General features: G+C 38.2%; 1 protein-coding gene and 1 long non-coding RNA gene across 3 annotated transcripts in view; one reads left to right on the top strand and one right to left on the bottom strand.

Moving 5' to 3' along the window:
* The window catches only part of LRRC20 (leucine rich repeat containing 20), a 436,150-nt gene that overhangs the window by 191,542 nt on the left and 217,285 nt on the right, over positions 1-27,323 (bottom strand). For both annotated transcript variants that reach the window (XM_072130515.1, XM_072130514.1), the window contains exon 4: positions 24,364-24,531. In XM_072130515.1, the coding sequence (XP_071986616.1) occupies positions 24,364-24,531 (168 nt within the window). The remainder of the gene's footprint in view (positions 1-24,363; positions 24,532-27,323) is intronic.
* On the top strand, positions 3,138-5,583 carry LOC140106231 (uncharacterized). The gene is made up of 3 exons (XR_011850739.1): positions 3,138-3,269; positions 4,990-5,051; positions 5,354-5,583. It is a non-coding gene; the product is annotated as an uncharacterized lncRNA (long non-coding RNA).

Raw genomic sequence — 27,323 nt, 5'->3', positions numbered from 1 at the left:
CGGATGCATTTCTGTCAGGCTTCCCGAATTGTTTCGTTTTGCCGTGAATTGCCCTCATTTTTGGCGCACACGCAATCAAGTTGTGGTGCATCGGCGCCGGCTTCCATGCGACACAAATTGGGGGCGTGGCCGTCGGACAACCTGACTGATTCAGACAAACCGCAGAATTTAAAAATCAAATTGTGTTGCAAGATCAGTACTCACATGAACGGTGGCATCAACGGGACAGGTAAGTAAATATACCCCATCGGGTCTATATGCGCTACATAACATAAGAGGCTACCCAATTCACAATTTAGGTGTTCTCACTTAGTCGGAGAGACTGCAACTACTAAGGCAGTACACTCTAAAGAGAAACTTCATAACCACTACACCATGAAAACTAACTTGAGAAACCATTACACAGTAGACCTCACATACTTGATAAGATGATTATGTTACACAGACTTTTTTCTACCACATAGTAAAGTACATTGTGAAAAAACTTGCATGATTTGCTCAATCTTTAGAGGCATAGTTATGGTAATTGTCTGCATCTACCACGTCTGAATAAATTAATATTTTCATAATTGGCTTTTGCAGAATTTATTGGATGCCATTTTGTTCTCTTCAAATTTCCTGTGTACTTTACCCTCAGTGTTATTATTTAGCTCAGTAGAAGCTGTATAAATCCATATGCATTTAGCTACTATATGATTATTTACAATAGACTTTTGGACCTTAATCCATTTTTCACCCCAAAATAGGGTTTTAACTGGCTAAAAAAACTAAAAAAAAAATGTCTAGACAAGTAGTGAAAATGAATTTGACATTGAAAAGCCACAATTTATTTTGTCAGGGAAATCAATTCATATCTATTAGTGCATAAAACTATGAACTCTGACATTTGCAAAGATAATGGTAACTGAAAAGCTACAAATGGAAAACTCCCGTTTTGGTAAAGCCATAATTATCATTGATTAGCAAATGGTTAAACAAGCTGTAGAGATAGTTCTCTGTGTTTGCTTGCTGCAAATAAATCATCTACCCCGTTAGGGAGTGTCAGCCCATTGTTAGTGTTAAATGCCAAGATAAAAATTACAGGATACAGTATTTTAATTTCATACAGAAAAACTGAAGAATAAAAATAGTAATAAAAACAATGTTTGACATAAAAACTAAGCTTAAAGAAGTAGGTAATGTTCTGCTGACATGTTCCCTTTATATGACCAGAATACTGTTCACTAGTGTAGACTGTGGCTGTTAGTCTCTTCTGAACCCCGTTATCCCCAGGGTTTGCATGTACACCTACAGTAAATGTAGGAAATTGCTCCCTCTGAGGACATAGGTCATAGTTTTCTATATGGATTGTGTGTACATAAGGGCAATGACACAAGTTTCTTAATTTATAGTTGGAATTTTTTTTCTTCAAAAAAGCAGGAGAGAAAATCTGAGATTTTACATTAAACTGTATGAACCAGAAAGTTCACCCAAAACTAAAAGAAATGTTATTGTTAGGATATTCCCAGGTGACTTGCTCTCCTTTTCAATAGCGGTTCTATGCCTGACAAAAAGCAAACCCTGACACCAGTAACCCATTTATTTGGAATGTAAGGACCGTCACTTTTTAATAACCTTTTCTCAGAGTTTAGAACCAATATTCAATTTTGGTTACTTTATTTTCTCTACTGTATGTAACATGCATGTTTTAGCAAACATTAAGGGTGTATATGAGCATAAAGATGTTCATACTTTCCATCTCATAAAGTGATGACATTGTTAGGATGCCATCCATTCATGACCTCTAGGACCCTACCAGATTCAATGAGATATGGTTCTATGAATGGGAAAGCAAAAAGCTTTCACAGTTAGGTAGGGAGAGCCCACTGTGCTGGGAAAGATTGTATAGGAAAGAATTTCATTCTCTTGATCAATGGGGGTCCCAGAGGTCACAAGCACAGTGAATGTAAAGTATGAGTATATCTATACAGCAATATACCATCCCATTGATGTGTCACTGCACACTCAATACAATTTCCTCTATTTTCTACAGAGGGTCCAATTCAATGTTATCCATCTTCAATAATAACAATTCACTATGAATTACTCTATTCTTAGTACAAGTTTGTACTTTTATTATTGTAGATGCTGTTAATCACAACCCATGGGCCATGCCTGATCTTGCTAGATGCCTGGTGTCCCCCAATGTCAGTGTTTACTCATCCGCAGTAACAGTAGGGAATAAGCGCACATTAGAAAATTATATATATATATATATATATATATATATATATATATGGAAATTCGGATCACGGTGATGTAGTAAATTATAAGTACAAAGAACTACTACATAGAGTGCTATTTTACTGCACAGCAATGTGCTCTGACTAGAACGGCTTGTCTCTCAAAATTAAGTGGTTTTTGATGGTTTTATAAGTTTCTGATTTTCTGGATTTTAATACACAAGAACTCTGGAGCGATGGAGGAATAGCTTTTTTTCTTAGTAAAAACAGGCTCAACTACCCTTCACAGAGTACGTCTTGAATCTCTCAAACATTTATACTTGTCCAACTCTAACTACTCCAGCTACACAAACAACAAGATACCAGAACCCAAAAGAGCTCAGCAATAGAACGACTAGGGATAACAGAATCACATAATACAGAACCATTTTCCTTCTGATTTTGTACTTTACATTGAGCAGGCTAGAATATATTTTATATTGCTCTGAACATGTTTGTACATAGTCCATACTGTAGCATGACAGCATGTTCATAGTGTACCTGATATATTATGAGCAGGTGAGGTATTCTTCCGTAGATGAGAAGCTCTCAGATACATGTCCAGTGCATTTACCTTGAGTTAACTAGAATGCCCCTTGTAGGTCACAAGGCTGCTCTCTATTACAATGAGGTCAAAGCGGTGCTGACTGCATAACTTTGGAGGTCACAATATGGTTTAGTTCTTTCTGTTAACCAATAGTTGCCAGTACATTTATTCTGCCTTGTGTAATGTCAGGCTGATTTGATGCGTTAACAAGAAACACTAACATCACGCATTTCTATAAGAAAAATCGAATGTGTTTATCCTAATGATCTCATCAATCACTTTAACTCCATGCACTGTTTTTTATTCACATATTGTAATTCAAGAAATCTACAGCCCGTAATTAAGCAGCAGTTACAACCCACCAGTTTCTGCAGAAACTGCGTGAATCTCATCCTCCATTTTCTAATTAAACAATAGTGGAAAAATGTATCTAGAAGAATAAAGTGTAAAGCAGAACAATGGTATGTATTGCATTCGAAAAAGTCATTTATAGACGTTTACAGTATGTAATTAGTACAGTGTTACATGTGAAATTAAACAAACTCAAGTAGGGTAAACTAGGGACACTAGATTCAGGCACTGTTACTGTGGAAATCTTATTATATTTATCCATGGCCGCCTTTTTTCTAAAATCATCTTTTAAATGTATGCTAATGAAAGAGTGGCGCTCCCTGGGGTGTTAACAGAGGCCCTCCGTGCTGCAGATTCACAGGCTGTTATACTGTGCATGCTCTCCCACCCCCTCCCACTGTTTGAGATTACCTCAAGCAGAGTGAGGGGGCAATGCTGAGGAAGCATTGGAAGGGTGTAACGTACCCCTGCACAGTGTAAAAACTTGGTGAAGCTCATTAGCATATTTTAAGAGAGTATTTTAGAAGGAAGGAGGCCATGGAAAACAAATATAAGACGGTTACTACAGTCACAGTGCCTGGATCTATGAGTAAGTGAGTAAGAAAGTAAGGTTTATCATGATGGATGGTAGATTTCCTGTAAGTACTGCTTACCTAAGTTAAAGAATTTCCCTTAGTCCATGATTTGTGATCTCACTCTTATAATTTTGGATTTGAAACAAAATCATCAGATCAATGTGTGCTCATGGTTTGTGGCCCTTCAATTGTGACCAAATTTATAGTAACCAGTCTCGTCAGGTTGAGCATGCTGTCCAGCTGATAGAGATACTTAACAAATGAAAATATATAGTTTTATAGAAAAAGATGGTATCATTTAAATTTTGATAGTTGATATTTCTGATTATTTTGGACCAACGAGTCCTATTAAGTGATTGACAGCCTCCCCAGCATAATTTTTCACATTGAGATAGTTACCAGGTATTAAATAGAAATGCCCACTAATCACCTCATCAGAAATTAGAACAATCTCAAAATTTGTCACTTAAAACTATTTCCGCACCTCTTGCTCTGTATCATACTCAAGCTGCATTTAAAGTTCCTATTTAGATGGTTACAATCAAATATTATTTTGTTGCTCTACTTTTTCCACCTGGCTACATGAGATGTTTGTTTTTATATGAACATTATGCATATCTGCTTCTGCCACTTCTATACTTGTTTGACAAATGTTCCAGCTATCCAGACTCTTATGTAGGGCATGGTTGATGACTTCTAAATAAGCAGGATAATTAAATACTGCAATTAGGGGGTGAAGAACAATTGACATTCTACAATAAATGATTCAAAATCTTAACAATGACTTATTCATTAACAGGCTAACCTTACTTTTATCTTCTAATTGTAAGTCATTTATCACAATGTACATCTAGTCATAAAGTAATGGGAATGGTAAACGCATTGTTATGACGTTCTCACGCTGATAGCAGCCGTGTTCTTTTTAACCAGGTAGGCTACATAAAATCCCAATTTGCATCCATGATAAATTGATATCAACAGGAATTTCAATTTAATTATCCAACATATTATCAAATAGGAAGATGTACTTGGGTCAGACCTGTGAAGATCATGCATTGGTAGTCCCAGGTATAACCGACAGATGTCAATATAGATACATCAATAAATCCTGACAAAGGTTGTTCCGATTTCCATAGGGCTTGCACATGTTATTGTAATTCTATTTTACAGTTCAGAATAAATGCTGCTAATGTTTTTGCTTCAATATTCTAATATTGCCTAACTATATGTAATACACTTTTACTTTCAATAATAGAAGTTAGCTGAGAAAAGGATCAGGAAGTGGAATATCAACTGGCCCAATCATTTTCTGCTATGGTGGGTACAAATTGTGCTTCCTAGTGACAGTGTGCGTGGTGACTGGTGAGATGAGGTTTTCATTGTTACCATTTTATGGACTGTACAAGCTAATAACCATTTTTAATTTAAACTTACGTTTTGTAAAGTAGCATAGATATTGGGGTTTCAGACATTTGGGCACTATTTTATGAGGTTCTCTGCATGGAATAACCGTTTTTATAAATTTGATAGATAGGGACTTTTGAGATGTGGCAATATCTAACACGTTTAGGATTTTGTTTACTTTTATATCAGTTCTTTTTATTTGTGTTTATTTCCAGACCCCTTGGGTCATTCCTACCATACACTACAATACATGCAAGATGGAATACAGCAAAAAGTTCAGAATGAAAAGCAGATAAGAAAGGACAGAGGGAGTATGAAAAGAGCCAAAGTAAATGGAAGAGGAGGAACTTTTCCCTGCTAAAGATTTATGCACATTTATTTTTGGTTTCATCTATATGGTAATGATTTAGGCAAAGTTTGATTTGAAATTGTGACCATTTAAGTATCCTGCACACTGGAATATCATGACTGGCTGTCTGAAGAATATATTTTAGGAACAATCATATAGGCAATGCTCCACTTAAAGAAAATTTACCATCAAAATCAAGCATGATAAACCAGGGACTCTAACTCATAGGCACTGTGACTGTGGCAATCTTCTTGTACTTGCTATCCATGGCCTCCTTCCCTCTAAAACCAACTTTCAAAATTATGGTAATGTGTCTGGACTGCTCTGGGGGCATTATAAGAGCATTTCAATGCTGTAGCTTCACAGGTGGTTCCAATGGTTCCTTTGCCTGTGTAATCTAGTAGAAGAAGGAAGTGCAGTTGTTGAAGCTAAAGCACTGAGGGTGCTCTATCTATGAGGGTGCATGAATCTATGTGTATAAGTGTCCATGGTTTATCATGATGGATTTTGATGGTAGATTTCCTTTAACCCTTTCCCGCTGAGGCCATTTTTGTTTTTGCATTTACATTTTTCACCCCCCACCTTAAAAAATCTATAACTTTTTAATGTTTCCATGTAAAGAGCTGTGTGATGGCTTGTTTCCTGTGTAACAAATTGCACTTCACAGTGATGGTATTTAATATTCCATGCTGTTTACTGGGAAGTAGGGAAAAATTCACAATGCAGTGAAATTGGTGAAAAAATGCATTTGCGTCATTTTCTTGTGGGGCCGGATGACATGTCTACTTTATTCTTTGGGGCAGTACAATCATTTAAAAGAATTAAAACCTCCTGTACAATTTTTTTTTTTTTACTTTGCCATCTTCTGGCGCTAATAACTTTTTCATACTTTGGTGTACAGAGTTGTAGTTGGTATAATTTTTTGCAACCTTTGATTTCAATTCTATAATTTTTAGGAATGTACGACCTTTTGATTACTGTTTATTAAATTATTTAGATTTTTCAAAATGGCTATTTTCTGTTACACGGTTAAACGCAGAAAAAAACTGCTATAATATTTTGATGGCTCGGGCATTTTCAGACACAGCGATAGCGAATGTATTTATGATTTTTACTGTTTTTTATATTTATATCAGTTCTAAGGAGAGGGGGTGATTAGAATTTTTAGGTTTTTATAATATAATTTTTTTTTACTTTTTACTCGATCCTACCATATACTGCCATACAACCGTGTGGTAGTATATGGGGATTTTCCTAATTGCACATTGTAATCAATGGGTTAAAAGGAGACAGCCTCGGGTCTTTGGAAGACCATAAGCTGTCATGGTGATCAATCGCCGCCTCCCAATGACATCACGGGAAGCGACGATTTTCACCGATTGCGGTTATTGACACTAAGTGTTTGCTGCAAAATGCACAAAGACTTACCGGCTATGGAGAGGGTTCAGCCCGTGAGGCCTCTCCATGCACCCGCACCCGACTTGTGATGTACTATTACCTCACACGTTGGTAAGGGGTTAATGGAGTTTGCCCATGAATGAAAATCCCCTAGTGAAGTTAACACAATAAAGATTATTTTAAACCCCTTTACTTTACAATTTATTTGGGTGGGGACTCTCTAAGCAGTAACTTCATAATCCTTCTGTGCTGTGAAATGCTGTGTGCTGATATTTTGATACCCTAAGTATATTTAAGAATCTTGTCTTCGTAGCAATATCCCTTTAAGAACACTTGACTTACAGACAACTTCTAGTTACAAGAACTTAAAAACTTCTCTTGTATGTAACCCGGGGACTGACTATACACTCCAAACCTGAGACAAGATAGTTTATCTTAATGTTGTCACATAGTAAAAAGTGCATATAATAACAGGGAGGGCGATGTGCATTTTGCTTATACAGATTTATAAATAGGCTTACATATTTTGATAATGATAAATCTTTGGACATATCCTCATAATTTTTACTTGCCACATAATCAGTCATTCATTGTTTAGTTGTAATCTGTTTGGTTTTTTGTAGTTTATGATTTGAGATAAAAAATAACAAAAACAGTTGTAGAATAAAAGCAAAATGCCAAAACCCCAGACTGTGCTATTGGAAGAATGGCTAAGTAATAATGTTTTTGTTATTATCTTGTACTAGAAAATCTGCATTTGTGTTTGTCTCTTGCTTTCCACCTGTACAGCTTTCAAAGGTAATCATCCAGAACAAGAGGGCATTGTGTTAAAAAAATATAATAGAAAATCCATTACATTTGTTTTTTTTCCTACAACATTCAACACACAGCCTGTTCTCAAACATAAAGCAATCATCACTAAAACCATCCTTGCTACCAGGTCACAAAAGAAAAAAAAAAATAGAACTAAAGAACATTCATTAAAAACATCGCTCTTTATACAAATGATAGAATAAACACATAATAAATAATGTGGTCAGTGCTTCAAGCCTGCCTTTGCTGTGGAGCATCACACTGCCCCAACTGCTGGTGTAAATAATCTGGGTAGACATTTCCATGAGACAGTCAGTCGCAGTTAACCCCTTAATGACCGCCCTATCGGCTTTTTCCGACGGTCATTAAGGGTACTTCTTCTGACATGTACGTCTTTCTACGGCGGCACGTCAGAAGATGATTTCGGGACACCGGGTCTTGCTGGTGCCGGTGTCGGGCTGTGATCTTACAGCCCAGACCCGGGACTAACACCCGGGATCGGAAAAACTCAGATCCCGGGTGTTTAAACCCTTACACGCCGCGGTCAAGCATGACCGCGGCGTGTAAGCGTGTCCCGCGTGGATCGGACCCCCCCCCCCCGGTGTGCTGACTGGGGGATCCAATCCTTCCTGCCGCAGCCCCGGGTTCCGACGAGTGACCTGGGGCTTCCGGGTCCTCTACCCGCCGGGTTCTGCCTTACTGCGCATGCTCAGTTACTTTCACTATACACCGCAATACAAGTGTATTGCAGTGTAAAGTCTTGAATAAGCGATCGGACGATCGCTTGTTCAAACCAAGAAGTAGAAAATGTAAAAAAGTAAAAAAAAAAGATGAAATCATTTTATTATATAATTAAATAAATAAAATTAAAGTCCCATAATCTCCCCAGTTACACATGAAATGCAAATAAAGTATATAAAACACAAAAACACGCACATATTTGGTATCACCGCGTCCGTATCAATCTGTACAATAAATCTAAATCAATCTTGAACCCGCTTGGTGAACGACGTAAAAAAAAAAAAAAAAAAAAAAAAAAAAAAAATCGAAAAACTTCCCGTAATATACAATTTTTCATCAAACACCATCACAAAAAATGTTCTAAAAAGTGATCAAAAGAAGTTACGTTCCCTAATATGATACGACTGAAAAGAACAACTCTTTTCACAAAAAATAAGCCCTCAAACAGATCTGACAACAGAAAAATACAGAAGTTATGGCCCTAAAAAGTTGTCAATAGTAAAAACAATGCGATTTTCTCCAATATTGGTTTTGCTCAGGAAAATTGAGCAAAGATAAGAAAAACTATATAAATGAGGTATCACCGCAATCGTAGTGAACCAGAGAATAAAGATAAAATATTATTTTTATGTTACCGTGAGCGGGGGGAAAAAAATGCTAAAAATCCAAAATAAAAATTGATGATTTTGTTTGTGTCCCCCTTGAAATAGTTAATAAAATCTCATGAATAAGCTATAGAGCTGATGCCTTCTTGTGCATCCCTCTCTTGGTCTGTCTAAAGATTTTTTTAAAAATCTATTATTTAATGAAACAACTGGCATACCAACTTTCACAATCTTAAATTGTTTTTAAATTGAGTCTATAGGCCCATCAACATCATCAATGGGCAAATGTGCTACCGGAAACCATATGGGAGGATGTGCCTGGATGCCCAACTATATCTTCTTCAGTATCCTTGCAGAGACAGTAGAGCTTCCTTTTGTATCCTTTCACTATAATTTTGTAATCACTTTTTAATCATCATATGTTATGCCAGTCTATGGACCTGGATTGTACCTTTCCTGAGACAAGTAAAACTATTGTTGCAGCTTCTGTATGTAGGGGATTGAGCAGTGGTGGATCAACCCTTGAAAGCCCAACTGATTAGAAGAATGGAGATCCCGTTTAACCTAATTGATGGAGTAGTGGGGCAAACATGTCTTCTGTCTCTCCAATCACTGTCTACAGGAGTGTTGAAAGTAGACAAGAGCAACAATTAGCTATATTCACCACTCTTATACATGCTCTTTGAGTGCTTGTGACATTCAGGCACTTTACACTACCAAAAACACATTCTTGACTTGTTGCTCCTTCAATTAGGAGCAATGAGACCCCAGCTCTTGTAAATGTGTGGATTCCATAAGTCAGAACTCCACCAATTATATTATTAACACATATCCTGTGGACATGGAATAACAATTAAGCCTAGGCTACTATTATACAGGCGGTCCCCTACTTAAGAACACTCGACTTACATACAACCCCTAGTTACAAACAGACCTCTGAATATTGGTAATTTACTGTACTTTAGTCCTAGGCTACAATAATCAGCTATAACAGTTATCAAATGTGTCTGTAATGAAGCTTTAGTGTTAATATTGATTCTTATCACAACCCAACATTTTTAAAATCCAATTGTCACAGAGACCAAAAAAGTTCTGTCTGGGATTACAATGATAAAATATTCCGTTCCGACTTACATACAAATTCAACTTAAGAACAAACCTACAGACCCTATCTTGTATGTAACCTGGGGACTGCCTGTATATTATGTGCAGTGTAGGATTGGCTGCGCATTTAAAACAGTAGTTTGTTGAAGTCATTTGCCAGAGTGATATATTTGCACAATTAGATTGACCCATTATGCAGATGTATTTCTATCAATTGGGGTAATAAGCTACTGCTAGACACTATGATGAATGTCTAACAACATAGACAAATCCCTATTTAATGCTACAGAGAAAGCATATGTAAATAAATTGCTATGTGGCCTAGTTCACACCTGCATCTGGGATTTCCATTATATTTTTTTTTTTTTGAGAGTGCAATGGGAAATAATGGAACCTTCCGTTCCCTGTAGACTTCTCTGTATGGAAAATTATCTTCTACTGTGATTTCAATGCTAGAAAAAGGCCATGTGTTGGACTATTTTTCCCCTTTTAATATTTGAACGTATAGCCTGACAAATGGAGGTGTGAACTCAGTCTAAATTGGGCTCAACACTATGTTGTATAAGCAGTGTGGTGGTAGTTTCTGTGCTCTCTGCATAATTGAAAATATACAAATAAGTTTTCCAGGAAGGGACAAAGAAAACCAAGCCTCTTTTGCTACCTTGTAAGGCAGCCCATTTCATCAAGCATGACTTTCAGGAAGCCTAATGACATGATGTAGAATTAAAGCCAAACCGGTATATCTAATCCAGAAGATGTAGATTTCCAACTGTGTGATGGCTAATTTTGTGCGTAACAAATTTTACTTTCCTGTAATGTTATTTATTTTAACATGCCGTGTACTGCGAAGCTGAAAAAAAATTCCAAATGTGGAAAAATTGAAAAAAACCGCACATGCGTCACATTCTTGTGGGCTCCGTTTTTTTCGACTTTGACTGTGCACTCAAAATAACACCTCAGCTTTATTCTACGGTTCGGTACGATCACGTTGATACCAAATTTATACAGGTTTTATGGCTTTTTAATACATTTTCAAAAATTAAACGAATGTGTACAAAAAAGAAAAAAAAAATTTGCCATCTTCTGATGCTAATAACTTTTTCATACTTTAGTACACGGAGCTGTGTGAGGTGTCATTTTTTGTGAAAAGAGCCAAAGTTTTCATTGCTACCATTTTGAGGTCTGTGCGACATTTTGATCATTTTTTATTCCATTTTTTTTGTGATGTAAAAAGGTGTAAAAGTTAATGTTAAGGTACATTAACCCTAGATGGTCAGATCGTTCTTACCATATATTGCAATACTTCTGTATTGCAATATATGGCATTTTTGCAGCTCATTCTGCAGAATCTGCAGAAGCCAGATAGCCTCGGGTCAAACGAAGACCCGAGGCTACCATGGCAACCGATCGCCGCCCCACAATGATGTTCGGGGGCAGGCCAATGGTAATAAAGATGGTGGCGCCCACGCACCACCGTCTTATAAATGAAAGGGTTAATAGCCTTATTAACCCGGTGGGGGTTTGCTGCAATATGCAACAACCCCCACCCTTGTATGAAGAGGACTCAGCCCGTGAGCCCTCTTCATACATTCCCTGCACCTCTGCGCCGTAGAGCTACAGTGCAGAAAGTTAAGGGGTTAAGTGGCAAGGAGAGTTTTAACTCCCTCTCCACATAATGGCATGTTACTGCATGAGCCACTCATCTTGATCTATATTTATGCATTAAAAAAAGAAAAAAAAAGATGAAGTCACTAGCAATGGACATTTCAATGCCTTCAATACAGGAATTGGCATGCACCAAAATAAATCCACATGTGCCGTGCCAGAAAATGTTTTCACTGTTTATTCTTGGCATCTAGTTAAAGTTATTTATGTCACATTCCGGCTGTGGGTGTATGGAGAAGGCACACGGACTAAGCCCTCTCCATACAAGATGGGTCCATCGGTAACATCCATGGTCGTGCTGGCACTGAATGCAGGCATTAACCCTTTAAATGCCCCCAGCAAAGCTGCCAGAGTGATTTAGATCCTGGTGGAGGTTGGGCACCGCCATCTTGGATACGATTGTCGTCCCCTGTGACATTATGGGGGGGGGGGGTGATCGGTTGTCATGACAGCCTTGGGTCTTACAAAGACCTGAGGCTGTCTGGTTTTAAGCCATTCATTACAATGTGCGATTTGCACATTGTAATGAATGATGAAATTCCCCATATACTTTAGTATGGCAGTATATGGTAGGATCAAACAAACCTAGAATTTAAGTAATTTAAGATATAAGTATAAATCAACAGTAAAGATCCTAAACATGTTAGGTATTGCTGCATGCCAAAAACGTCTGATCTATCAAAATACAATAATGGTTATTCCTCGCGTGTAACCCCATAACAGAAAATTGCACCCTAAGTAACGAAAATTATATTTTTCAAAATGGCAAAAAAGTAATAAACTCAATAAAAAGTCAAAAGGCCGTCCAGTGCTAAAAATGGAAGCATTAAAAATGTCATCAAATGTTGCAAAAAATGACGCCACACACAGCTCCGTACACTGAAATATGAAAACATTATTAATGTCAGAAGATGGCAAAATGAAGAATTATTTTTTTGTACAGGTTTTTTTTTTTTTTACTGTATGAAAACATTGTAGAACCTATATAAATGTGATATCGCCATGATTGCATCAACTCAAAGAATGAAGTAGACATGTCATTTGGGGCGCACAGAATCATGGAGAAGGCAGCCAAAGAAAAATTAATAATAAACCAGTGATGGCTAACCTTTTAGAGCCGGAGTGCCCAAACTTCAACTAAAAGCCACTTATCTATTGCAAAGTGCCAGCACAGCAATTTAAGCAGTAATTTATTTCTCCTTTTTCTTTGACAATTTTCAATCGTTCAGCCTCCTAAGGACACCAACATAGTTGAAAGGAGGAGGGCAAATTCGTCTAATATTGTAGGAAGATTCTCCAGGAAGATTCTTTGAGTCCTGTCTGGTGAACTTCATGCTGGGGTGATGGCCTGGGTGCCCAGATAAAGGGCTCAGAGTGCCGCCTTGGTAAATTGGTACTGATTGAGTTTGGTTTGTGTCTATAACATTGCTCTGAAGACACAGGGAAGGTACAATTGTAGATAAAGATCCAATTTAGGCAAACCATCCCTTATGCATTCTTAACTTAATCTACAGAAAGCTCATATAAATGGAGATATTTTGTCAATCCCTACAACATAATATGTCCTCACTTCGTAATTGAGCCATTTTAGAGAATGCTTTGCTAGCTTATAGTTAATAGCTAAATGGAAATAACCAATATATCTCTTCTACACTTCTTATTTATCTGGAGACTTTAATGAAAAGGCTTGTGCAATCTAATTTCAATTTTGTTCTCTCTAGTTTTGTTCTCTCTGGTAAAAAGAAACTTGCACAGAAAAAAGCACAAGATACAATAATGTAGCTATAAACACATCAGAGAGATAATAACAATAATATAATATAATACGGCCGATCCAGGGATTCATATTTAATGCTTAAGATCACACAAGGCCAAGGTTGCCATACCTAGCAATAATTGCATCTATACTAAATTAGCGGTAACCATCTCTTTTCATGGAAAAACTTTCCAATTGTAGGTTTAATGGATTGAACAGTTTTACAAGCTGCAAAGCCGATAAAATTGTGTCTTTCAGAAAGCCTGCAAAATCAACTCAAAGAATAAAAGTTTGAGTTTTCTTTTCTGAGACTTAAATATTGATTATCTATACTTGGATCATCAATACTAGAGTTCTGAAGCATAATCAGCTTCATAGTGTACTGTCCGTAAGCAAAGTACTGAACACTGCAACCTCCCATCCACTCATCTGCTATTACATAGAAACAGTAAAGCCCCAGAAGATACAAAAACTCTTGATGCTATAAATAAAAGAATATAACAAAACTCAATGTCATTAGTCACAAAATGGAGCTAAAATAGTTTGATTTTATGATTCACAAAATTGTATGGCCTTTCTAAAGTATGAGCCGTTATCATCAAGATGGCCGCCACATAAAACTACAAGTCCCATGATCTTTAAGTTCTCAGTAATTCCTCCCTCTTATGCTCTGCTCCCAGTGAACAGACTTTCTTGCTCTGTTACCATAGTAATGATGTGTGACTGCCATCCCTGTAAATCACCACTACACCGGCCATACTGGATGCACCGCAACCAACCGACTACTGGCAAACCTGCCCAGGCAGGTGCAAGACATCTGATGTGGACATGTGACCAGCGGCCATCTTCTGTCCAGTGTCTGCTCTGCGTGGAGGAAATCAATGGAATGATTGAAGGACCAGTAAAATTCCTCATTATAGTGTATGTCCACAGCATTTTTTTTGCAAAATTTTAAATAACAACTAATTACATATTAGCTTATATTTTAACCCCTTAATGACCTCCCTATCGGGATTCTACGTCGGTCATTAAGGGTACTTCTTCTGACGCGACGCCTTTCTACGGCGCCGCGTCAGAAGAAGATTTTGGGACATCGGGTCAGTATAGTGCCGGTGTCGGGCTGTGATATCACAGCCCAGACCCGGCACTAACACCCGGGATCGGAAAAACTCCGATCCCGGGTGTTTAACCCCTTACACGCCGCGGTCAAGCATGACCGCGGCGTGCAAGTGTGTCCCCCGTGGATCGGACCCCCCCGGTGTGCTTACCGGGGGATCCGATCCCTCCTGCCGCTGCCCCGGGTCCCGACGAGTGACCCGAGGCGTTCGGCTCCTCTTCTCCCGGGTCCTGCCTTCCTGGCAGGACCCGGCTGTAAGTAACTGAGCATGCGCAGCATGCTCAGTTAATTACACTTTACACTGCAATACAAGTGTATTGCAGTGTAAAGGCTTGAATAAGCGATCGGATGATCGCTTATTCAAGCCAAGAAGTAGAAAATGTAAAAAAGTAAAAAAAAAAAATTAAATCTTTTTATAATATAATTAAATAAATAAATAAAATAAAAGTCCCATAAACTCCCCTGTAACACATAAAATGCAAATACAGTAAATAAAACACAAAAACATGTACATATTTGGTATCACCGCGTCCGTATTAATCTGTACAATAAATCTAAATCAATATTGAACCCGCTCGGTGAACGATGAAAAAAAAAAATACGAAAAACTTCCCGTAATATACAATTTTTCATCAAACACCATCACAAAAAATGTTCTAAAAAGTGATCAAAAAAAGCTATGTTCCCTAATATGATACGACTGAAAAGAACAACTCTTTTCGCAAAAAATAAGCCCTCAACCAGGTCTGACAACATAAAAATACAGAAGTTATGGCAATAAAAATTGTCAACAGTAAAAACAATGTGATATTCTCCAATATTGGTTTTGCTCAGGAAAATTGAGCATAGATAAGAAAAACTATATAAATGAGGTATCACCGCAATCGTAGTGAAAAAGAGAATAAAGATAAAATATTATTTTTACATTACGGTGAGCGGGGGGAAAAAAATGCTAAAAATCCAAAATAAAAATTGATGATTTTGTTTGTGTCCCCCTTGAAATAGTTAATAAAATCTCATGAATAAGCTATAGACCCCCCTAAATGAATTATCTATACATTGTATCTCATTCCGTAAAAAAATAAGCCCTCATATGTTTGCATTACCAAACAAAAAAAAAAAGTATAGGTCGTACAATGTGACAATACAAATCTGCTGTGAATGGCGCCTCCATTCATTCTATACTCGGCCGTGCGCCCGTACAGCAGTTTACCACCACATATGGGGTATCGCTACACTCTGGAGGAATTGGGCATCAAACGTTGCAGTGCGTTTCATCACTTAATTTATTCTGAAACTGTCAGTTTGGCGTAAATGAATGTATTTTCCAAAAAAATTCCATAGTTTCTAAATCGCAGGTCCATATTGTTTTAACCCATGTGAAACACTTAAAGGGTTAATGGACTTAATAGAAGTTGTTTTACATACGTTGAGGGGTGAAGTTTCTATAGTGGGGTAATTTATGGGGTTTTACTATTATTTAGGCCTTACAAAGTCACTTGGAAGCTGAGTTTTCCCTCAAAATGTGAGTTTTGGCAATTTTCATGAAAATGAGAAAAATCGCACCTAAAGTTCTGCACCTCATAACATCCTAGAAAAGTGAGAGGATGCATAAAATATCATCCCAACATAAAGCAGACATTCCGTAAATGTAATTTATCAAGCTTTTTGGGTAGTTTTACTTCCTATCTGGAAAGCAGAACATTTCAAACTTGGAAAATGAAGAATTTTTACAAACTTTTGCCAAATTTTCACTTTTTTTCAGAACAAATCGCAAAACATATCACTTAAATTTTATAACTAACATGAAGTACAATGTGTCACGAGAAAACATTCTCAAAATCACCGGGATATGTTAAAGCGTTCCGAAGTTATAACCAATTATCGTGAGACATGTCAGATTTGAAAAATCGAGTCTGGTCATTGAGCTGAAAACTAGTGTCGGTGATAAGGGGTTAAGGACCCATTTGTATATAAATTATGCTTATTCCTGGAATCCCCCTTTAAACCTCCAGATACCATGTTACATGGACATATCTTTATTAAGAATGTATAAAGGAGTACTTTAACCCCTTAACGCTCTGCGCCGTGTCTCTCTACGGCGCAGAGGTATAAGTGATGTATGAAGAGGGCTCAAGGGCTTAGTCCTCTTCATACAAAGGTGGGGGTTTTTGCATAATGCATAAAACCCCCACCGCTAATAACCGCAGTCGGAGCTAGCACCGATCACGGCTATCAACCCCCCGTTGCCGCCGGCAAAGTCACCGGTGGCATTTAAAAGACGGCGGCGCGCGGGCGCCGCCATCTTTTTTTCAATCGCCACGCCCCCGAACGTCATCGGGGGGCGGCGATCGGTTGCCATGGTAGCCTCGTGTCTTCTTTTGACACGAGGCTATCTGGCAGCTGCAGATTCGTTACAATGAGCTGCAAAAATGCCATATATTGCAATACAGAAGTATTGCAGTATATGGTAGCAGCGATCTGACCATCTAGGGTTAATGTATCCCAGATGGTCTAAAAGATAGTGAAAAAGAAAAGAAAAAAAAAAGTTGAAAAAATAAAAAAAATTAATAAAATATTAAAAATTAAAAATCACCCCCCTTTCCCTAGAACTGATATAAAACATAATAAACAGTAAAAATCACAAACATATTAGGTATCGCCACGTCCCAAAATGCCCGATCTATCAAAATATAAAAACGGTTACGGGCGCCGCCATCTTTTTTCCGATCGCCACGCCCCCCGAACGTCATCGGGGGGCGGCGATCGGTTGCCATGGTAGCCTCGTGTCTTCTTTTGACACGAGGCTATCTGGCAGCTGCAGATTCGTTACAATGAGCCAGTGGCTCATTGTAATGAATGTGCTGCAAAAATGCCATATATTGCAATACAGAAGTATTGCAGTATATGGTAGGAACGATCTGACCATCTAGGGTTAATGTACCCTAGATGGTCTAAAAGATAGTGAAAAAAAAAAGAAAAAAAAAGTTTAAAAAATAAAAAAAATTAATAAAATATTAAAAATTACCCCCCTTTCCCTAGAACTGATATAAAACATAATAAACAGTAAAAATCACAAACATATTAGGTATCGCCGCGTCCCAAAATGCCCGATCTATCAAAATATAAAACCGGTTACGGCCGGCGGTGACCTCCGAGGCGGGAAATGGTGCCCAAATGTCCAAAATGCGACTTTTACACCTTTTTACATAACATAAAAAATGAAATAAAAAATTATCAAAATGTCGCACAGACCTCAAAATGGTAGCAATGAAAACGTCACTTCATTTTGCAAAAAATGACCCCTCACACATTTCCGCGCGCCAAAGTATGAAAAAGTTATTAGCGTCAGAAGATGGCAAAAATTTTTTTTTTCTTTTTTGTACACATTCGTTTAATTTTTGAAAATGTATTAAAACACAATAAAACCTATATAAATTTGGTATCACCGCGATCGCACCGAACCAAAGAATAAAGTAGGCGTGTTATTTGGAGCGAATAGTGAAAGTCGTAAAAACTGAGCCCACAAGAACGTGACGCACGTGTGGTTTTTTTTCAATTTTTCCACATTTGGAATTTTTTTTCAGCTTCGCAGTACACGGCATGTTAAAATAAATAACATTACGGGAAAGTAAAATTTATTACGCACAAAATAAGCCCTCACACAGGTCTGTACACGGAAAAATGAAAAAGTTATGGATTTTTGAAGTTGGAGAGCGAGAAATGAGCCGAAAAACCCTCCGTCCTTAAGGGGTTAAGCATTACTAAGCTTTAAATCCATGTTAAATATAGTATTAAACTTTGTACTTCCCTGTATTAAATGAAAATGATCACAGCCTTGATCACAGCCTCCTTATTAGCTTCTCCTTCTGTACTCACACATCAGCAGATAGAAAATAAAAAGTTGTTCAAGTTTCTTGTGAATTCTTACAGACAGCCACTGGCTAGAGCAAAAATTATCAAGTGAAACATTCTCCAAGGTTGTAAAGAATTAATCTTAAACCTTCTTTCCTTATCTGTCTGCTGCGTGCAGACTTCAAATTGTCCAAATAGGCAGTGTACAAACTGAATGACGCTGCAACCTTAAGTTATTGCCAGAAGATGATGATGATCTTGACATTCACTTGAGTTTATTGATTACGTATTAGGAGAGTAAGTTCGTATAATGCATCACCAATAATCAATAACCTCAAGTTAATGCCAAGGGCTTAATCTCCCTGTAATTTGTTGAAATTCCTGACATCCTAAGATTTACTCTGTCCTAGCTGGATGATCCATGTCCAGTATTACTGGGGTAGACATGAATCCTACGTGAATCAATTGGGAAGCTGACCTGGTTACATACACATACTTGTGATGTACCTCATTCAAGAATAGGTGTTGAGATCTCCTCTTATAAACCAGACAGTATTCTTTTAGTATCAAGATGCATTTCATACTGGAACGGTTTATTATGCTTGGGGAAGCCAAGATATGCCAGACTTTTCCGACTAAAGTAATAAGTTTGATGGTCCAGCCAACATCAGTGATCTTTCAGACTTTTATTTCGTCAAATTTCATTAATCCACAGTGGACCATCAAACTTATTACTTTATGTATCGTGCCTGTGCAAACAAGGCGGGTCCGTGCCAACTCCAATGTGACCTCGGAGGTGAGCTGGGATACCTTTTTTTTTCTCCTGATTTTCCGACTAAAACCTGTTGCCCACAACAAATTTGATCCAACTATTATCTCTCACACGCCAGCAATATTTACAGAGTCATACCTAGAACGACTGAACTGAACTCAGCATGTCCCTTCAGTGCAGTGATTCTAGATGTGGTCTGGTAAATCCTGCACACATAGAGCAAGTTTATTGGATCAAACTTGCTTAAGGGAATGCCCTTTAATGACTACTATGTTAGATGGTGAGTCATAACACTTCTCTTATTCATAGGGAGAGTCTGACATGGTCACATTTAATTGAATAACGTCACATAGTAAAGAGACAGGCCCATTTTAAAATCTGAATGGTAAAATTGTCAGTGTACAGTTGGTCCCCTACTTAAGAACACTCAACTTACAGATAACCCCTAGTTACAAATTAACCTCTGGTAATTGGTAATTTACTGTATTTTAGCCCTAGACTACAATAAACATCTATAACAGTTATCATAGGTGTCTGCAATGAAGCTTTATTGTTAATCCTGGTTTTGATGACAATCCAACATTATTAACCAGTTCGCGACCGCCTGCCGTGTATTCACGGCGGCGGTCAGGTCGCGCTGCATGGAGAGGGCTCACGGGCTGAGCCCTCTCCATAGCTGGTAAGTCTTTGCTGCATATTGCTAGCACCGATCGCGGGTGTTTTCACAGCGATGGCTGCCGGCAGGGCGCCACCATCTTACCTGGGATCGCCGCTCCCCGTGACGTCATCGGGGGGCGGCGATCCGTCTCCATGGTAGCCTCGGGTCTTCCGAAGATAGCACATTGTAATGAATGAGGAGGAAAATCCCCATATACTGCCATACTGTATAATTTGGCAATTATAAAATTCCGACAATTATACAGTTCCGACTTACATACGAATTCAACTTAAGAACAAACCTACGGAACCTATCTTGTACGTAACCCGGGGACTGCCTGTATTTACGTAATACAAGCAGAAGCATCCTCAGCAAATGGAACCTTTGAACAAATAAGTTGAGAAACAGACATGTCCATGATACACACAATATGGGAGACATTTATCAGTGTGTGTACACCAGTTTTCTTGCATACAAGGCCTGAAATAACTACAATACCTAGCAAACTGCCAAGTGGACATGAAATGCCGTGAAAGGTGGCAAGGCCAGTGCACTCGCCAGCAACCATTTGAGGACGAATAGTACATTGTACACCAGGCCCAATTGAAGAATTGTACACTGCCTCACCTGGCCACTGTTGCAGTGGTTGAGGTTTTACCATACTCCGGTGTATGAAGGTTGACCACCTAAAGTCAACCAAATGGACTTCAGTATGGTAAACATGTAAAATGTTAAATGAGTATAATGCTGCTATTTCCAGTGGAACTAAAATATTTGTTAGTAGCCTAAAGAAATGTTTTAGCGCTAATCTGCAAATGCTTGAACCAATCACCAGAAATATATAATGAACGTGGCTTCTTTCAAAAGAAAAAATAGAATCACTGTTATAGTGTGGGCTAATAATCCACACATCACTATGTAAAGTCATTTCCATTTCTAAGAAGAACAAATGTAATTAACCTCTACAGCTCTGACCTTACAGTGCAATGGTTTTATATGTGTCTACTTAAAAACGCAGATAAAGGCAAGAGAACACTTTAATGGAAATAAGCCCACAAAAGCCACAAAATGTCAAGAAAATAAAAGATTACATTTTGACAGTAATAGATCAGGTCAGAAATAAGATCAGGTGAGTAGCATTATGTGAAAGTTAACTCTTTATAAATCATGATTTCTTCATGTTCTTTGAATGGGAGTACAATATCAAGCAAGAGATTAGGTAACAAAAAAGTCCAATGCGTCCAAGAGTAGTTTATCATTCTACATGCTTCCCGATTATCAGGAGGAGCACAAACAGTATATTCTTTTATAGAAGCTGGTTTAACGTCAATAATTACAGCTTCTAAGTGATGGGGGTAACCAAAGAGGTGAGTTTCACCACGTAGTAGTTAAATAAACACTAACTATAGATCAAAATAAATTATTTCCAATATGCAATATGGTCACCTCTATGAAAACTGTTATTAACAAAGGATAAATGGCTACATAAACTCATAAAAATATATATACATACACACAGAGAAGGGGAAAAAAAAAGTCTTTTTGCAGCACAGTGTGAACAAGCCCCAATGTGGGGGGTGCAAAACAAGGCTTCAAAGTCCAGGTACAAGTCTTACATACATATCCAACAAAAATGAAACAGCACTCCGAGTAGTAACCCATGTCGGACATGTGTGAACTGCTCCCAAATGATAAGAGGTGAGAACTTCACACATAATGGGAAGACAATAAAGATTAAACACTACTTAGATTGCAACAGCGATCATGTTATCTATGTATTGAAATGTCCATGCGGGTTGGCGTATGTTGGTGAAACTACATTGGATTTTAAGATCCGATTCCCACAACACAGATACACCATCCACAAAAAAAAAAAAGACCTCCCAGTATCTAGACATTTTGTGGAGATGGGGCACGCTGAAATTTACCCTCATAGATCATATACCCCACCCCCACGTCGTGGTGGGAATAGAGAGATGATGCTACGCAAAAGAGAATTTAAATGGACATATGAATTGAACACTTTGGCACCACATGGTCTTAATGTGGATTATAATCTCAATACTGTACTGTCCATCACCCCACATAGGAGAGTGTGTTTCCTTCCTTATGTATAGCCTCAAGATAGCAATCTTTCTTTTTTCTCAGATCGCTTTTTAATATTAACTAAAGTCACTGGTATGAAGATTAATTAGGAAACTGACGTCTCGAAAATATTTTTCATTGTGCGGCCGCTTCTGTTGAACCTTTGAGCAGTTGTAATTTTTTGTATGTAACTATATGGTATTTTTATGCCTATTCTCTTCACAATATGGGAATGTATATCCCCCGTTTATTTGTGGTAAATGTCGCTCTGTAGTGTGTACTGTGTTCTAGAGCTGGGCTGGTTCTCAGACTGACCTTGTCTCTGATTGCACGCACCTGTGGGGTTGACAGCCCAGTGGAGTCTATTCACAAATATTCCCAGGTTTTACTCACATAGTTGAGGTTTCTGTGCTACCTGGATTGTTATTGTTATACTATTGAGCACCATCGGCGTAACACATCACTGCCCATAGTTCTAATGGCCGCTATATAGCCTGTTTATTATACTGCGCACAAGTGGTGTATAGTTCCAGCCATGCGCAGTATGTGCTTTAGCACCCTATTGTATCCTATGTCATTCTGAGATGCCAGGTACCATGATCTTACTAATATACCAGTTGTCACATGACATAATGCTGTTTTACATATATGAATTTTGACACTAATGAGTCTTTGCAGATGTATATAGATATATAAATTAAAAATAAGGCTAGACAAATATTTTGTTACTGTACTTTTGTTAGTGACTGTGCCTAAGTATAAGCTAATCAGGGTATAAGTCACCTAATTTTGCCACCAAAAACTGGGAAAACCTATTGGCTGAAGTATAAGCTGAGGGTGGGAAATGCATTGGTAACAGCCTCCTAGTATATAGCCAGCAAACCCCCTGTAGTATATAGCTAGCGATCCCCCTTTAGTATATAGGCAGCCATTCCCCTTTAGTATATAGCCAGCCAGCCCTCTTTAGTATTTAGCCAGCCCTCTTTAGTATATAGCCAGCCTTGTGTAGTATATAGTCAGCCTTGTGTAGTATATAGTCAGCCTTGTGTAGTATATAGTCAGCCTTGTGTAGTATATAGTCAGCCTTGTGTAGTATATAGCTAGCCAGCCCCCAGTTTGCCCAGCACAAAAAAAAATTAACTGAGTACTGCCACCGGCAGGTACTCTTCTTGCGTCAGCTCCTTGTCACGGGCCTGATGCTGCTGACGGAAGTAGAGAAGACCTCGGGGGCTGGAAAGGTGAGTTTTGACTTTTGCTTTAACTCAAGTCAAGAAAAAAAATAGAGTGAGTTTTTCAGCACATTTTTTCTGCTGAAAAAAGCTAATACTCGAGTATATACGGTAATATAGTTACTTGTTTTCACTTGAAGTGAATGTGTTGCCAGAAAACTTACCTGTTAACCGAATTTACATGCTAAACATATTTATTAGGAACTCTGGATGACCGCAGGGTCGGCACTGTAACAGTTGCATTTTCAAAGAGACAAACTTTTTTTTTACCATTCTATACAGTTTTAAACATACAGAATATGAGTGACTTCATTAAAACAAGGTTGTTATGCCTCAAATGAAAGCTGAAAACTCGGTAGTGCTCATATGCGAGTAGGTGTGTGCAATCATTTGTGGGTTTTTTTTCAGAATATACTGACTGTCATGTGTCCAATAAAATAAAAGATGCAAACCAGTCACTAGCTTATATAAGCTATTTAACATATAGTCTTACAACACTACTACTAAACAGTACCTAAACCAATGCAGAAGCAGCTGTAATGACACACATTTTAATCTTTCTATATTAGAAGCTTAGTGTAACACACAAATGGGAATATTTTAAGGGAATATGTAACTTTCCCTAGTAATGCTATAAACTGCATGTTACTGACAAAAGAGCTTGATCGCAAGGGAATATTCATCAGTAAAACTCAATATATGATATCTCTACATAGCGTTAGGAACTGGTGTGTGTATATTTAGTAAAATCCTTTTTTTTGCATGATGCAGTCAGCAGACTGATGTCCATTTTTATGGGTGTCCGTTCCCTTAGAAGGTTCTAGGCCGTCTATGTGATCGGCTAAGATAACAAAGTTTGCCAAAACGATGCACAACATATAATCCTGTTACTTGTACATAACAGTATATAAGGCCACCTGCCCTTGTATTAGTATGTAAGGGTTTACTTAACGCTTTAAACAGATGAGACATAACAGGAGCCGCTAATAAACACTTGTGAATACTGCTTCCTCCATATATGTCTTGTTTTATGTTATATTACAGCTTCACAAACCGCTCGAGAAAAAAATCCACCTACCTTTAATCTGATTGTCTTCCAGGTTGATGTTCTCTATACATTGAATTTCTGTCAGCTCAACTGGGAATGTGTCAAATTTATTTTTTGATAAATTGATTATTCTGAGCTTCGATGACTGACTGACTTCATGAGGGAGCTTTGCAAGGAGATTTCCTTCCAGATTGAGCTCTGCGAAAGACACAGAAGAAAAATATTTGGTCTACAGATAAAATGCTTCCTCCATACTGACTATATGGTGACACAATAAGGATAAATATAGACCCTTATACAACATATAATATATGGTCAAAGGTATTGGGATGCTCTACTGCTGGTGTATAGAGTCCATCCCCTAACCACACAAACATTTGTAACAGAATGGGTTGTTCAGAGTACCTCTCGTATATACTCGAGTATAAGCCGACCCAAGTATAAGCCGAGGCCCCTAATTTTACCACAAAAACATGGGAAAACCTATTCACTCCAGTATAAGCCGAGGGTGGTAAATGCATTGGTCACAGCCTCACCAGTATGTAGCCTGCCGGACCCTGCCCAATAAAATATAGCCAGCACCTGCCCCCCAGAAAATATAGCCTGCTAGCCCATATCCCCCAGTATATAGCCAGCCCCCTGCCCCAGTATATAGCCAGCAGCAGGGGAAGCCAGAAAGGTGAGTTTTGATGTATATTTTTTTTTTACTCGATTATAAGAGGAGTTTGGATTTTCAGCACATTTTTTTTGTGCTGAAAAACTAGGCTTATACTTGAGTATATATGATAGTGTGATAGTGTAATATCATGCTAGAACTGCAGCAAGTCAGCTCATTAAATATTTTCCCTTTGTTATATTGTACTATGAACTGTGAGGGATAATGCTGGAAAATGGAAATATTTACTGCAGGTTGCAGATCATCAAGTTACAGAGTGGAGTTGCAGAGTCCTGAGGTGCATAGAGCACTGATGTTCTGGTGACTAAATAAATGATAATAATAACATCCATACAATACATGATAGGCTCCCAGGCCTGCCATCCTGTGATAGCTATTGAAGCCTGCTGCAGGCAGCCTATAATAAATGAGCCCAAAATACCACTATAGAGTTGTACTGCAATAGAGTGAGTTGTTGTATAAGCAATCAACCACCCTAGGGGGGCCCAAATGTAAAAACTGTAAAAATGAATGCATATATAAAATATATATTATTATTATTTATTACATAAATAAAATCAAAATTGTAGGTGTCCTGCCATTGCAAAATACCCTATCAGAATATATAAATAATTGAACTCCATAATACAATGAACTCCATAATAAAAAAAAAAAGAACAAAATGTTCAAATGGCATCTTTTCATAATCTTACCACTCAAAAAAAATCAGATAAGTGATCAAACAGTTGTACAGTTCTCAAGCTTGTGCCAATAAGAATGTCAAATTACATCTTATGCCAGAAATGTTACGGATGACAGAATATAGCGATATAATTATATTTTTTTGCAAAGTTTTTATTCCGGTATTAAAGGGAATGGACACTTTTTACCAATATATATAATAGTCTTTTATTTCATGAGCTCGCATTCCTGTCCATAAAATGGCTGAACATGGAGGTTCATGTGATCTTAACTGTCCATGACCAATCTGCCTTTCAGGACCATAAAGAGTAAGCATCATTTCAAAAAACTTTTGATATGTTTTAGGGCAGGTAATTTTAAGCCCTTTTGCAATTTTATTAGTTACCAGAATCTTGCTCCTTCCTCTTGTATTCTTCAGCCTTCCCACTGATATCAGTGGCACATTCCATCTTCACTGAGCTGACTACGGAGGAGAATATAAATGAGTCACACTCTTCTCTCTCTCCTCTCCCTGCTCTCATCTGTTTACCTCATGGCTCAGTACTCCAGCACTCGTGTGCTGACAGAAGCCCTAACTAATGTAGTAACAAAACTACTACACTCTAATCTGTCCCTCAGCTTTCCCTACACTTGTATATAAACAAATAATCCACACAGACACAAGCTGCAGCTCGTCCCCCTTCCCCATTCCCTCACACCCAACAGCAGGAAATGGCAGGAGAGAGAGACTCTCCAATTCTTCAAGCTGCCCCCTCATGTGCTGTGCTGAAGTTTTACATAGATATGCAACACCCCTGCCAAGGGGGTAGTTGCGAATAGGGCCCTCTATCTGTCTCTCCCCAGCAGGTGAGCCTGCGCAACTCACATAACATCTGAGGTAATTAGCAGCTGTAGTTCCTGCCTGGAAAGGCAATGGTTAAGTTAGGTGTGAGTTGTCAACCAATTGTATTTCTATAATGTGCACTGAAGTTTAATTGGAGAGGTAGCCACCACCTAACCAGTAGGATAAAACACCCTTGGCAGGAAGGGTTAGGTCTCTCTTGGGTTCCAGATCTAGGCCACAAGGTCTGTCTGCAGAGACAGAGTGCATAGAGAGAAACAGTGTCAGCACACCCTCAGTGCTGACACTTAGCTAATCCTAGGACAAGAGTCAGAAGACTCAGAGCAGTAGCTTCCACAACTGGATACAGCTCCATCCCAGCCTGCATCTACTACCAGGCTGGTGAACCATTCCTGAGGACTCGTCTCCATGACCACTCCAGTAATCTGAATCCGCTGTGAGAACGTTAAGGCCTGTTGCCTGCGGCTGTTCAATAAAGAACCGTGAGTTATTTTGCCTCCGTCTGATCCCTAAATATGGCTGTCAACACCACGGGCTCCTCATCCATTACCCAGGGACATACCTTACAGACACTATGATATAGATATATTTGAGATCTAGAGGCAAAATACCTGGAGCAGAATTATGTTTGTTTGTTTATTTTTGCTCAGAATGACAGTTACACTTTCAGCTTATATTTATGAATACTATCATAAGGTCCTGACCCTTCATCTCTGACCATTTTATGTACAGGAATGGCAGTTAATGAGGTTAAAAGGGGCTTTATTATACATTTCAAGAAAGCAGTGCGGA

Source organism: Engystomops pustulosus, chromosome 11, assembly GCF_040894005.1.
Source record: "Engystomops pustulosus chromosome 11, aEngPut4.maternal, whole genome shotgun sequence".
Classification (NCBI taxonomy): domain Eukaryota; kingdom Metazoa; phylum Chordata; class Amphibia; order Anura; family Leptodactylidae; genus Engystomops; species Engystomops pustulosus.
Note: the sequence above shows the minus strand (reverse complement) of the source record. Positions and strands in the feature narration are given on the sequence as shown.